Genomic DNA, 12,384 nt, shown 5'->3' on the forward strand with positions numbered 1-12,384 from the left:
ATGAATGGGGCAGCTCCTTGGGGATGAATCCCCCTTCCCGCAGCCCTCCCCACAAACCTGCCGGCGAGCTCCCGCCGGTCACGTCGCCATCAAAGTGATGTGCCAGCAATATCCAACACGCAGTTAAAGCCACTCGTGGGAGTTTCAATAAAATCGACCGGGCAGGATCAATGGGCTGCGCTGGCCCCATCCCCACCCGGAATGGGGCGGGGGAACGGGGGGGCGGCCCAGGAAAAACACCCAGGGCTGCGAAATGGGGGCGGTGGGAGGGGGGAGCTGATTACAAATCTATCCCATCCTTGCCGTGATTAATTGCTGCTTTACCAGAAGGAACAGCGCGGGGTGGGGGTCATTTTTAAAGGTAACGTTGAGGAGGGAGGTTCTCTGCTGCCTTTTTCACGGGAGGAGGCAGGAGCCCTCTGCCCGTGGGTTTCCCTCCCGGCAGGACGGGGCCGGGAGCAGCAGCCGGGGGGCAGTGATCATTCACCCCCACCCAGCAGCGATCTGAGAGCTGGGAACGGCCCTCCCCAGCCACGCAGGGGAAGCTGGAGCCAGCTGGGATCACTGGTGTCCCACGCTGGGTTGGAGAGCTGGCTCAGCTCCCAGCCAGGGCACCGATTGCTGGCTGCAGGTTCCGGCTGCCCCTCACCCTAAAACCCCCCCTTCACCCCATGCTGCGACTTTCAAAGGGCTCTGAGTCCTCCCCAGAGCTCAGGGGGTCTCGGTCCTGCCCTGCTCTCCCCGGAGATGCCCAGCTCAAATTAAAACATCATCCATCGTTACAGTGGCAGCGCATAATCCCTGGCAGATCAGTGCAATTACTGCGGGAAATGCCTTGGGAGCTGAACTAATAACGCCGGGCCGGTGTATTAAGAGTCACTGGCTTAGTGCCGGCCACGCCACGGCCGCCCCACGAGCGTGGGGGGACGGCCGGGGACATCCCGGGGGACAGCGGGGTCCCGGTGGGGCTCGGGGTAGTGGCTGTGTGGGGATTTTGGGGTGGCTTTCCTGCCCCGTATGTGTGGGGCAGGGATGGGGCAGAGATGGGGGAGCGATGGGGCAGTGATTGGGAGCAATGGGGAGCGATGGGGCAGAGATGGGGCAGTGATGGGGAGCGATGGGGCAGTGATGGGGAGCGATGGGGAGTGATGGGGAGCGAAGGGCAGTGATGGGGAGCGAAGGGCAGTGATGGGGAGCGATGGGGCAGTGATGGGGAGCAATGGGGCAGTGATTGGGAGCAATGGGGAGCGATGGGGCAGTGATTGGGCAGTGATGGGGAGTGATGGGGAGCTATGGGGCAGAGATGGGGCACACGGAACTTCCCTCTCCGGGCCGCCAGTGCTATTCCCGCGGCTCCCGGTGTTTCCCAGTCCATCTCCCCCCCCCGAGGCGCGGGTGGACCGCTCCATCCCGTGTGCGCGGAGCGGCCGGACCGGCCCATGGTGCTCAGAGAGGGGGGCGCAAGGGCCGGACCATCGGGCAGCCGGGGGGGGCGGGTTGTACCACTGTGTCCGCCCCGGGGGGAGTGAGCCCGGCCATCCGCAGGGGGGCGCCAGCGCGGCGGGGACGGCACAGCGCGGCCGGGGGGGCGGGGCGGAACAAACCATTCCCGGCCGCAGGGGGAGCCGGCGGGACCAGCGCTCTGAAATGGCGGGGGGGCGGTCTGGGACCCCTCGGGGCTGGGACCCCTCCTCACCCTCAGCCTGGGAGGGGTCGGTGTCACTCTGGGCCAGAGGGGTGAGGGGGACACAGCTGGGGGGCCATGCTGAGCACCAGAATGGGGCTTTTGTCCCTGCCGCTGTCACAGAATTCCAGACTGGTTTCAATCCCATCCAATCCCACCCCTGCCATGGCAGGGACACCTCCCACCATCCCAGGCTGCTCCAAGCCCCGTCCAGCCTGGCCTTGGGCACTGCCAGGGATCCAGGGGCAGCCCCAGCTGCTCTGGGCACCCTGTGCCAGGGCCTGCCCACCCTCCCAGCCAACAATTCCTTCCCAATATCCCATCCAGCCCTGCCCTCTGGCACTGGGAGCCATTCCCTGTGTCCTGTCCCTCCAGGCCTTGTCCCCAGTCCCTCTCCAGCTCTCCTGGAGCCCCTTTAGGCCCTGCAAGGGGCTCGGAGCTCTCCCTGGAGCCTTCTCTTCTCCAGGTGAGCACCCCCAGCTCTCCCAGCCTGGCTCCAGAGCAGAGGGGCTCCAGCCCTTGGAGCAGCTCCGTGGCCTCCTCTGGACTGGCTCCAGCAGCTCCACGTCCTCCTGCTGTTGTTCCCCAGGGCTGGGGCAGCTCTGCAGGTGGGGTCTCACCTGAGCACAGGGGCAGAGGGGCAGAATCCCCCCTCCCCTGCTGCCCACGCTGGGGGCTCAGCCCAGCACAGGGGGGTTCCTGGGCTCAGTGCCTGTGGCCGGGGCAGGTTGAGCCTCTCACCCACCAACAGCCCAAGTCCTTCTCCCCAGGGCTGCTCTCCATGAGTTCATCTCCCAGTCTGTGCTCAGGGCTGGGATTACTCAGACCCTGCTGGGCTGGGCTCCTGCCCCCTGTGCTGGCTCTGTGCCAGGTGGGAACACCCGGGGTTTGGGGTCACACTGGAGCCAGGCTGTGACAAGGGCTGCCACAGGGCTGGGAACTCCCTGGAGAAGGGCACACCTTGGAGGGGCTCCAGTCTGCATCTCCCTCCTGCCATGCACTGCTGGGGCTCAGGGATAACCCAGAGCAGCCGATGTCCCTGTGCAGATCATCCTGCCCACCTTCAGAGGCTCCTGGAGACACAAACTTTGGATGCCCCACCCTGAGGATTACAGACTGTCCCGGTTTTCCCTGCACTACAGAGGAAGAAATCCAGCAGCCCACTGGGAACTGACTCGGCCAAGCCCCGCGGGACCTTCCCATCTCACCTCGAGAAATGCGCCCATGACCAGATTTAATCAGGAAATGGAGGAAACTCTTGGGTTTTTCCCCTCCACTGCTTTTTTCCCTTTCTCCAGCACATGTTCTGTGGTTGATGATGGCTCTGGGCCCTCTCTGGACACCACCACTGCTGAGACCAGCTCAGGTCCAACACACTCTGATGGAAGATTTGTCACTGACACTGAACTTGCTCATTGTCCCTGCTCAAGTTCCAGGAGCAGCTGGAGGCAGGAACAGACTGCTGGGAATCCCTGATGCCAAAGGAAGATCTTTGCTGCTCCTCTCCTGTGTGAAGGGGCGAGGACAGAGTGGAATGCACAGGACCCTCAGCCATGAGTGTCACAGTGATGCCACCCCAGATGCCCATCGCAGCCTCCTTGTCCAGCATTACCTTGTTCTCACAGAGTGGGAGAATCCTGGAATATCCTGAGCTGGAAAAGACCCTCAGGGATGATCAGCGCAGCCCCTGGCCCTGCCCAGACCCCCCAACAAGCCCACCCTGAGCATCCCTGAGAGCGCTGTCCAAACGCTCCTGGAGCTCTGGCAGCCTTGGGGCCGGGCCCATTCCCTGGGGAGCCTGGGCAGTGCCAGCAGCCTCGGGGGGAAGAACCTTGCCCCAATGTCTGACCCAACACCAGCCCCTCCTGCAGCTGTGACACAAATCAAACCCCAAACTCCCCTTTCCCCCCCAGATTCTGTACTTGGGGCTCTTGCACCAACGCTGAGCACAAGCACGTCCTGCTGACTGCAAGGAAAAGTTATTTCAGGGGATGGAGGTTTTCCAGCCGCATCCCCACCTCATCCCCTGCTCCGCTGCCATCCCTCCGGGCGCTGCCTGACTCCGGCACTTCATTAGCACCAATTTGCTCTCGTCACGCTAAGTGATGCTGACTCGGGAGAGGAGTCAGGAGAACCCAGCAGCCGCCAGCACTCCCAGGGCTCCTGCCCGGCCCTGCCTCACTGGAGCAGCTGCTCCGGTCCCAGGCAGCAGCTCCCCATGGCCGTGGTCTCCACCGGAACAATAAAAGCAGCTGATCCTGGTCCAAAAAAAAGGCCTGGAAAAGGAGGAAATGGAACAAATGGGGGAAGTGACTCCCCAGCAGGGCTGTGAGCTGATCGGGTTCCCCTGGGTGGCGGGGAGAGAGGAGCTGGGCACCAGGTCTGCCTTCACAAAGGTGTCTGGAAAAGCAAGTGGAAAATGAAACCTCTGCAGAAAGGAAATGCTTTTAACAACAAACTCACCTTTTTAAGTCATGTGAAACTGTCTCAGTGTCCCTGAGGGGTTTGGTGGCTGCCACCAGGGCCAGAACAGCTCACCTGGAAAGGACAAGAACAAAACCAGGGCAAATGTGGAGGGATGGAGCCAAGCCTGGCTGCAGCAGCCACAGCTCCTTTGTGTCACTTCAGCCGCCCTCAAACCAGACAAACTCGTCTGCTTCAGGGCTGGGAAAGCTGAAAATGCCACCCATGGAATGACAGGCCGAGTTTGAGAAGTGGAGGAGAGGAAATGAGGTGTCTTGGGGGCTCTTCTGCGTGTTGGGACAGCTCTGATGATCCCAAATCAGGAGATGGGACCCCTGCCTTGGGAAGGATCCTGAGCAGAGGATGGAGGGATTGTGCTTCCCTTTCCAGTCCCTTCCCTCCAGATGCCACCCCTGGGAGCCCCTGGGCTCTGGGGAATGTGTGGGGTGGGCTGGATCAGAGCTGCTCCCTGGGATGAGCCACGGAATCCTCGGCGTGGAAGGGAAGCGAAGGGAAGTGCAGGCGGCAGCGCTTTGTCTCATCTCATCTCATCTCATCTCCTCATTTGCAGCGTTCAGAGGAAGATTTAATTTGCTGGGCTCGGGGAGAGGCTCCCCCTGCAGCTCTGGCTGCATACCAATGACCAGGGGCTCTCCTCGAGCTGCAGGGACAGCAGGGGAAGCCTGGCCCCACCGAGGGACCTGTGCCATGGGGACACCGAGGGACATGTGCCATGGGGACACCGAGGGACCTGTGCCATGGGGACACCGAGGGACACGTGTGGGGCTGCCAGCCCCGGCTGGGCCAGGCCAGTCCTACCCAGGCAGACACATCACAGCTCCTGACCACATCTCTCACACTCTGAATGGCTTCTGATGGCTTTTCTTTCATTACAGAGTGGCTCAGATGCTCTGGGATCATGGCACACAAAATTCCCCACGAGTTTTGGAGCCCAAAAAGTGGTTTTTTTCTCATGTGCTGCTGAGGCCTGGAGGATCCCAGGAATGGGCACTGCAGGGCAGGCCCTGCTCCTGTCATTGCATGGTTGACACCACATCCCCTGTGCCCATCTGTTTGTGTTTGGAACCAAATGGGGTTTCAGGGGGAAAAGAAAAAAAAAAAAGGCAAAAAAAGAAAGCTGAGGTTTGTTTTTTGAGTGCTTTTCCTTTGTTCAATACTGCTGCCTGTCCTGTCAGCATTGTGTTCTCTCAGCTGGAGAAGATCTGAATTTCTGTGACAAATCTCTTTGGCCTCCTTTCCTGCAGTGCCAAGAGAAGTCAAACCAAGCTCTCACAGTTGCCCCAGCACCCAGCCAGCCCCACTGTGAAGCAGAGGATTGCTGGTTTGGAGTTAAAGTCCCTGATCTCTGCTCCAGACCCTGGGTGAGGCTCTGGGCTCATTCCTGTTTGCTCAGAGCTGAAGTTCCCAAGAAGAACAGTGGGGTTGGAGCTGAACCACTGACACCCAGCCCCGGAGTGACATCACAGAGCCATGGAACTGGCTGGAAAAGACCTCTTAGATCAAGTTCAGCCATCAACACTCCCATGTTCCCTGCTCAAACGTGTCCCCAGGTGCCACATCCACACAATTTTTGAACACTTCCAGGGATGGTGACTCCACCATTTCCCTGGGCACCCTGTGCCAGGGCTGGGCAACCTTTCCCATGAGGAAAATTTCCCTCATATCCAATCTAAACCTCCCCTGGTGCAACTTGAGGCCATTTCCTTCTGTCATTTGTTACTTGGGAGAAGGGTCTGACCCCTACCTGGCCACAGCCCCTTCAAGGAGAAGGGGAAACTGAGGCAGTCCAGGGGCTGGGCCCATCCCAAAGGCACAGAGAGAAACCAGCTTTGCTCAGGGACATTTCTCACCCCATGCCTGCCGGTGGAATCAGCCCATCCCACCTTTGCACCAGGGACACCTGGCCCCACCTGGCCAACCACATCCAGCTTCCCCCTCTCCATCCCTTCCTCCACGTCTCTCTGAGCCCATAAATGCTCCTCACTCCCCTTCCACCCCTGGGAGATGATTTGACAAGGAGAAAAAGAGAGAAACTGGTGGGTTTTGTGCAGATTTTTTCCCCCCTAACCTTGCTTACAGCCTTCGTGCTGGCTCTGAAAGCCCCTGGCTGTCTTTTGTGATTTCAACAAATCACCAGCACTTAAGCAAAGTGGGCAGAAAATTACAGGTTGTATTGCAAGTTAATGGAGAGGGAGAGCACGCTGGGGCCGAAAACCAGAGGTTTGCTGGTATAATAGAGAATGCAGGGACTGGCAGGCTGAGGGAGCCTGCAAAGCCATCAGGTATTAGTTAAATGCTTGGCGGGGTTCACGCTGCGAGGCATAATTGCAGTTCCTGAGCAGCAGCCATTTGATTGTCTCTATTATGTCCCCTCTGAAATGATTTGGGAGATGTTTCGCTCGGAGCTGTCAAGGTTAAGTCAAGGAAAACGCGCTCCCTCTGACATGAGGCTCCCGGGAGGCAGAAACCCTCGGCAGAATCCTCCGGAGGGAGGGTGGGATGCCTCTGCTTTTCAGGCTCTTTCCTCTTGCTTTCCCTGCCCGAGGTTCCTCCTTGTCTTTGCTCCTTGTGTTTTTCCTGCAGCGGGGTCAGAGCTGCCCCGGGGATGGGGTTGTTTGGATTGTGTGCCCGGAGTGTGGAGGGATCTGTGCTGTCACTCCATCCCCCTGCGTCTGGTGTCCCCTCCTTGTCACTTCTGAGCTCCTTGGTTGGGTTTGGAGGGCGTGAAATGAGCTGAGGAGGGGTTGAGGGAGGAGAAATCCCCATTGTGGGTGAGCCTAACCCCTCATTGGCAACAGAGCATCCCCCAGCAATGGGAGACCTCAATCCATCTCTCCCATGGTCAGTCCTGCCACTGCCAGGGTCCTGTGTGCCCCAGGAGGAGCAGGACAAGCCCAGGAACAAATCCTGTCCTGTGGGGACACGATGCAGAGAAATGTCCCCATCCCCAGCCCAGCCCAGAGCGCCGGGAAGGACACGATGGAAAAACAACATCAAACCAAAACTGGGTTATTTGGATCTTAAAACTTGGGGGTGGGAAAAAAGGGATTTTGAAGCACAGAGAAAATGCCTCACCCAGAGCTGATATGGGTGGGAGTCAGAGCCGTGCCTCCCGCTGCCCCTCGTCCCTGCTGCCTGCGGGGACATGGGGACAGCCACAGCCAGCCTGCCTGGGAAAGCAGCGCCCAGGGGATGGGGAATGGGAAAAAGATCCTCCGTTGAGGGGTTGATGGCTGCCGTAAATAGATCTGAGCAGCGTCCCCATCGATCGCTGCTGTGCGGAGCTGTAATTAGATTGAGCTGGGGGAGAGGGGTGTTGGGCTGCGTCAGCAGAAAGGGAAATTAATAAATAAACAAACCAGCACAGGAAATGTAGGATGTGGCCGCCGGCAGCAGCGCAGACCAAAAATAACCCAAAATAGCAGGGGGCTCAGGGCTGAGGAGCGGGATGTCACCTGCCTGAACAATGGCACTGCTTTTACTGCAGGAGCCCAGGTTTACAGCAAGGCCCTGGTGGTTTGTGTTTGCCTCGGAGCTCAGAGTTATTAATGGGAGACTGGGTTGTAATAATCACTCCTAGAAAAGGAATGGGAGGTTGGAAAGCTGAAAGCCTGAATCTCGGGCTGGGTGTCCAGCACTGTGGTGGGAATGGGTGCCAGCAGACAGGAGAGGCTGGAATGGCAGGGTGACAGCTGGGTCGTCCCCAGGTCCCGTGGGGACATGGGAGGCATTGCAAGTGCCACCCTGCAGGGCAAAAGCCCCGTGGGTGGAGTGTGAGGAGCCCACCTTGGACACAGGAGGAGCTGAGCATGCCGTGGGTGCCGGGAGGATGCGGGAGGGTGGGCAAGGGGCACAAGTGTGGGGGGAATTTTTCTGTTTGTTGTTTGGCTTGGGGGGACTTTGGGTTTGTTTTTTTAAAAAATTCATGTCTGGGGAAAAAAAAGTCAAATTTTCTATAAAGGCTTTTTTTGTTTGTTCTTTTTGCAAGCATCTGATGGTCATAGGGTAGGTTTCCACATTCTCTGCTGGCTGTTTGAGTAAGGTACCCCTGGGACAGGGTCCCCTGGCATCACTCAGTGTCCCTCTGTCCCTAGGGATGGTGGTGAGCAGCCAAACCCGCCTGGGGGGGGGAAGGGGAGGGGAAGGTTCTCCACTGGCTTTAGCAGGGGTGGCTGATTTGGACTGAGAGTGGTTGGTGGTGTCCAGCTCGGTGCCTCCCGTCCCCTGCGCAGTGGGAGCAGAGCTGGTGGCTCCCAGCACCGCGTGGGGACAGCGCCAGGACGGAGCCCAGCAGCTGGGACACACAGCTAAATCTGCTGGATAAATTGTCTGCTCCAGTGAGCTCCAGATTTCCCCAGCTCTAGGGGAAGGGGTGGATATCATCCTTCCTCTCAGGTCGAGGTGATGTGAAGAGGGCTCGTAGTGGAGGCAGCTGAGGAACTACAGGAGGAGGAGATTGCTTGTTTCCAGTGGGGAAGAAATTACTCCAAACACCCTCCCACCACTCCTGGGCTATGCACCACCTCCCCTTTGGCTGTGGAGGTGTGTTTGGAGAGCAGGAAGGGGTTTAGCCCGAGGTCCAGTGCTGTCCCATCCCTGCAGCATCTCAGCCTTGGCTCCGGCCCCTCCGAGCTCTGTGCTTGGAGCTTGGAACTTGCTTTGATCCCTGCAGCTCCTGCAGAGCCTGAGAGGAGCAAGGTGGAATCTGCCACCCAAACAGCAAATGACTCAAGGGAGCCATGCCTTCCCTGCAAAATCCTTCAGAAGACCTGAACCAAGAAACCCCAAAAGCTGAAAACCACTGCTGCCCCGGGCAAGAGCAGGACTTCCTTTGGGAAGTCTTCAGCCCACGGTTTCCTCTCTCTTCTCTGAGCTTCCCAGGAGGAAATGCTTTGTCCCCAGCCATGCAGGGTCAGATCCATGCCCTGCCTCGCCCATGGCATCTCAGGTTCCTGTAGTTCCATGTCTGGTTGAGTCTTGAGCAGCCAAATCCCTGAGCAGCCAGATCAAACCTCGCCAGCTTCAGGGTCAGCCCTGCTTTGAGCTGGATCAGCCACCTCCACCACTTTGTGGTTTTCCAGGAAAACATAGCAAAGGTCCCCTTGTCCCACCTCTTCCACCAACAGTGTGCTTGATATCCCCACAATTAAAATTCATATATTTGTTTATTTTACTGACTTCCCCCTCTGCCCTCATGCAGAGTCAGGGGGCTTTCCTGGCTTCCCCACATGACAGCCCCTCTGTGCCGACCTTTGGCTCAAGCCAAACCTGTAGGGAAGGCTTTTAATTCATTGCTGACAAATGTGCCAGAGGATCTGGTAGCAAAGGCACACAGGGGACACAGAATTTCCTGGGGCCTCCAGTGACTCAGGCAGGAAAAGCTCTCCCCAGGGCAGGTGGGTGTGTGATCAGCCCTTCCAAGCTGATGCTGGAAGATTAAGGCTGCAGAGTGACCAATCCTTAATGTCCCTGTCCCCGGCTCTTCCCTGCATTTCTGAGCTGGCAGCTGGATGTGGTGGCCAAGAGACACCGGTTCCCTGAGTCCTCCAGGAAGATCTGCAGAGGTGATGAGGAGAGTGAGACCATGCTAAGGGAGGCCGATGAATAACCCCCAGAATTTAGGGATGAATCCCAATGGCCAGTCTCCAAGAGCAGAGCAGTCCAGGGCTTTCCTCAGTCTTTAGTCCCAGGGCCAGCTGGAGATGCTGAGATTTTCTGGGCTTCCCCCAGGCTTTTGTCACACTGGTGTCACAAGAGGCCGTTGTCCCTTCCCAGCAGGTTCTCAGGAGGCACAGGGAGGAGAGGAGGGAGTGGAGGGACACGAGCCAGCGAGTCTCCCGGAGGGAAGGGCCTGGATTTTGGGAGGCAGCTGGGCAACCTGCAAGAGGGCCAGGGTGGGGAGCCCCAATTAACAGCCCTGTTCTCTCTTTTGAACATCTCCAGCTTGCAAACGCAAGGAGCAGGAGCAGCAGAAGGACCGGAGCCTGCAGCCCAAGAAGCAGCGCCTGGTCTTCACGGACCTGCAGCGCCGCACCCTGATCGCCATCTTCAAGGAGAACAAGCGCCCGTCCAAGGAGATGCAGATGACCATCTCCCAGCAGCTGGGCCTGGAGCTCAACACCGTCAGCAACTTCTTCATGAACGCCCGCCGGCGGTGCATGAACCGCTGGCAGGAGGAGCCAGGCGCCAACCCTGGGGTCCCCTCGTCGTCTACAAGCACTTTCTCCAAAGCATGATGTCCCCCAGCCCTCCCTGCCCCTTCCTGGATGTCCCCCTCATGACAAAGCCAACCCCAGACTCACACGCATGGCCTGACCGGGGTGGGTGCTTTTGGGGTGGGTCCATCAGCCTCCCAAACCCTCAGCTGGGTGTCAGCCATGGACGTGGGCCTCAGGCCACCTCCTGCTGCCACCTCCTGCTGCCACCTCCTGCTGCCACCTCCTGCTGCCACCTCCTGCCAGCTCGTGGAGCAGGGACAGGGTTTGTGACCAGGTCACCTCTGTCCAGGGAGGGCTCCGAGGAAACCCTGGGGAGCAAGGGGTGGCGTGGGATGGAGGGAGGAGCGAGGCTCTGTTTGGAAGGAAACATCCCTGGTCCTCGGGGATCACAGAGCCTTGTCTTCCCCCACCCATGAAGGTTTTTGGGGAGAGGGGCCTGTCCTGACCTCTGAACCAGCCTTGATCTCGGTCACAGCCATCCTTACGGCTCCCACAGGGGAGGGGTAGAGGTGGGGGTGACACAAGAACTGGTGTCACAGGCTGGGCTCTGGCACAGCCCCGCTGGACCAGGGCAACACCTGCCACGGTTCAAAGGGGACTGAGCAGGGAAAGCGCTCCCAGTGTGCCTGGAGGGCTCCTGGGCCCTGCCAGGTCTCTGGGTGCCGGAGGTTTTCCCCTGCTGAGGTGCAGTGGGTTCCCCAAGGCAGCCAGACCCTCTGTGCCAGCACCTCATGGCACTTCCACCTCTGGAGGGGTTTGCAAACCTGGCTGAGGACATTCCTGTTCTCCCTTTTCCTCTTTGGGCATTTCCTCTGATCCCCCCGGGCACTCTGAGGAGCACCCACACCCCAAGGCCCCTCATGCACTCACAGCCCCCGACCCACGAGAGCACCCCGCTCCCAGATCCCTCCCAGAGAAGCTCCGCGGTGAAGGAGTCCCCTCCTGCCTCCATGGACCCGAGCACCCCATCCCAAGGGGACCCCAGCTGCTCCGCGTCGCCTGGCGCCCCAGCAGGTCAAAGAAGCACATTTTAGCTACAGAAATCGGGTATTTAAAATAACAATTGTTCGAAAGGAGACGGGAGGAGAGACTTGGAGCGAAGGATCTGATTTTTCCTGGTGACTGGCTCCACCTTTCACCTCTGGATTTCTGGTTCACTTTTCGGCTGAGGAATGGACACAGACAAAGCAGATTTGTTGGCTTTGCATCTCGCTCCATCCACCCTTTGACACACACTCTTGCCCCCTCCCATCTCCCTCTTCATCTCTGTTACCAAAGAAATTATGAAACCAAAAACGCAACAACAACAACAACAACAAAATTCCCTCCTGGGAACCAACGTTGGTGCACGGTGGGAAAAGAAAAATCCGAGGGATCTGGTGGCAAAATCCAGCCCTGGGTGTGAGAAGGGGGAAAACTCCCCGAAAAAATTGAAAGGGAAAAAAAAACCAACCCTCCCCAAAAAAAAAGGAATAACAACAGAAACCACAACCAAACAAGCTCAACAAAGACCGGCAACTTATCAAAAAGACGCCAGATTTTTTTTTTTTTTGTGCCAATTAACAACCTGCCTTAAACGCGAATTTCTGGAGCAATGGTACTTAGCTTCAAAAGGGATCGTTTCCTCCGAGCTCTCCATGGTGACTTGTGCCATATAAAAAAGCAATCACGAGGCCAAACCCTTACAATCAACCCTCTCCCAGCCCCCCGAGGGCTCCTTGCCAGCCCAGGGTGTCCTGGAGTCGGGGAAAGGCTGGGAGAGGCTTGGGGATGAAGGGGGAGGCAAGGTCCCCCTCTTCCCCCACCACTTGGGGAAAAAGAAAACCAACCACCAACCAAAAAAAAACCAAACCAAAACGGGACACTCTTGAATTTATGCGGGTAAAAAGTACCATCTGTGTTCTAGTGCTATGGTTTCTTCGATTCACTTTACTTTGGGAGTGATCAGTTGTGTCACAGGAAGGCACCTTGTGGAAAAGAAGGAAAAAAAAAAAAAAA

General features: G+C 58.0%; 1 protein-coding gene across 1 annotated transcript in view; it reads left to right on the top strand.

Annotated features, from left to right (window-relative positions):
* Positions 1-12,376, top strand: part of ONECUT3 (one cut homeobox 3) — a 23,581-nt gene extending 11,205 nt beyond the window's left edge. The window contains exon 2 of the mRNA XM_015651561.1: positions 10,112-12,376. Coding sequence (XP_015507047.1) covers positions 10,112-10,404 — 293 coding nt within the window. The 3' untranslated portion in view covers positions 10,405-12,376. The remainder of the gene's footprint in view (positions 1-10,111) is intronic.
* The last annotated feature ends 8 nt before the right edge of the window (positions 12,377-12,384 follow it).

This window comes from Parus major, chromosome 28, assembly GCF_001522545.3.
Source record: "Parus major isolate Abel chromosome 28, Parus_major1.1, whole genome shotgun sequence".
NCBI classification, from domain to species: Eukaryota; Metazoa; Chordata; class Aves; order Passeriformes; family Paridae; genus Parus; species Parus major.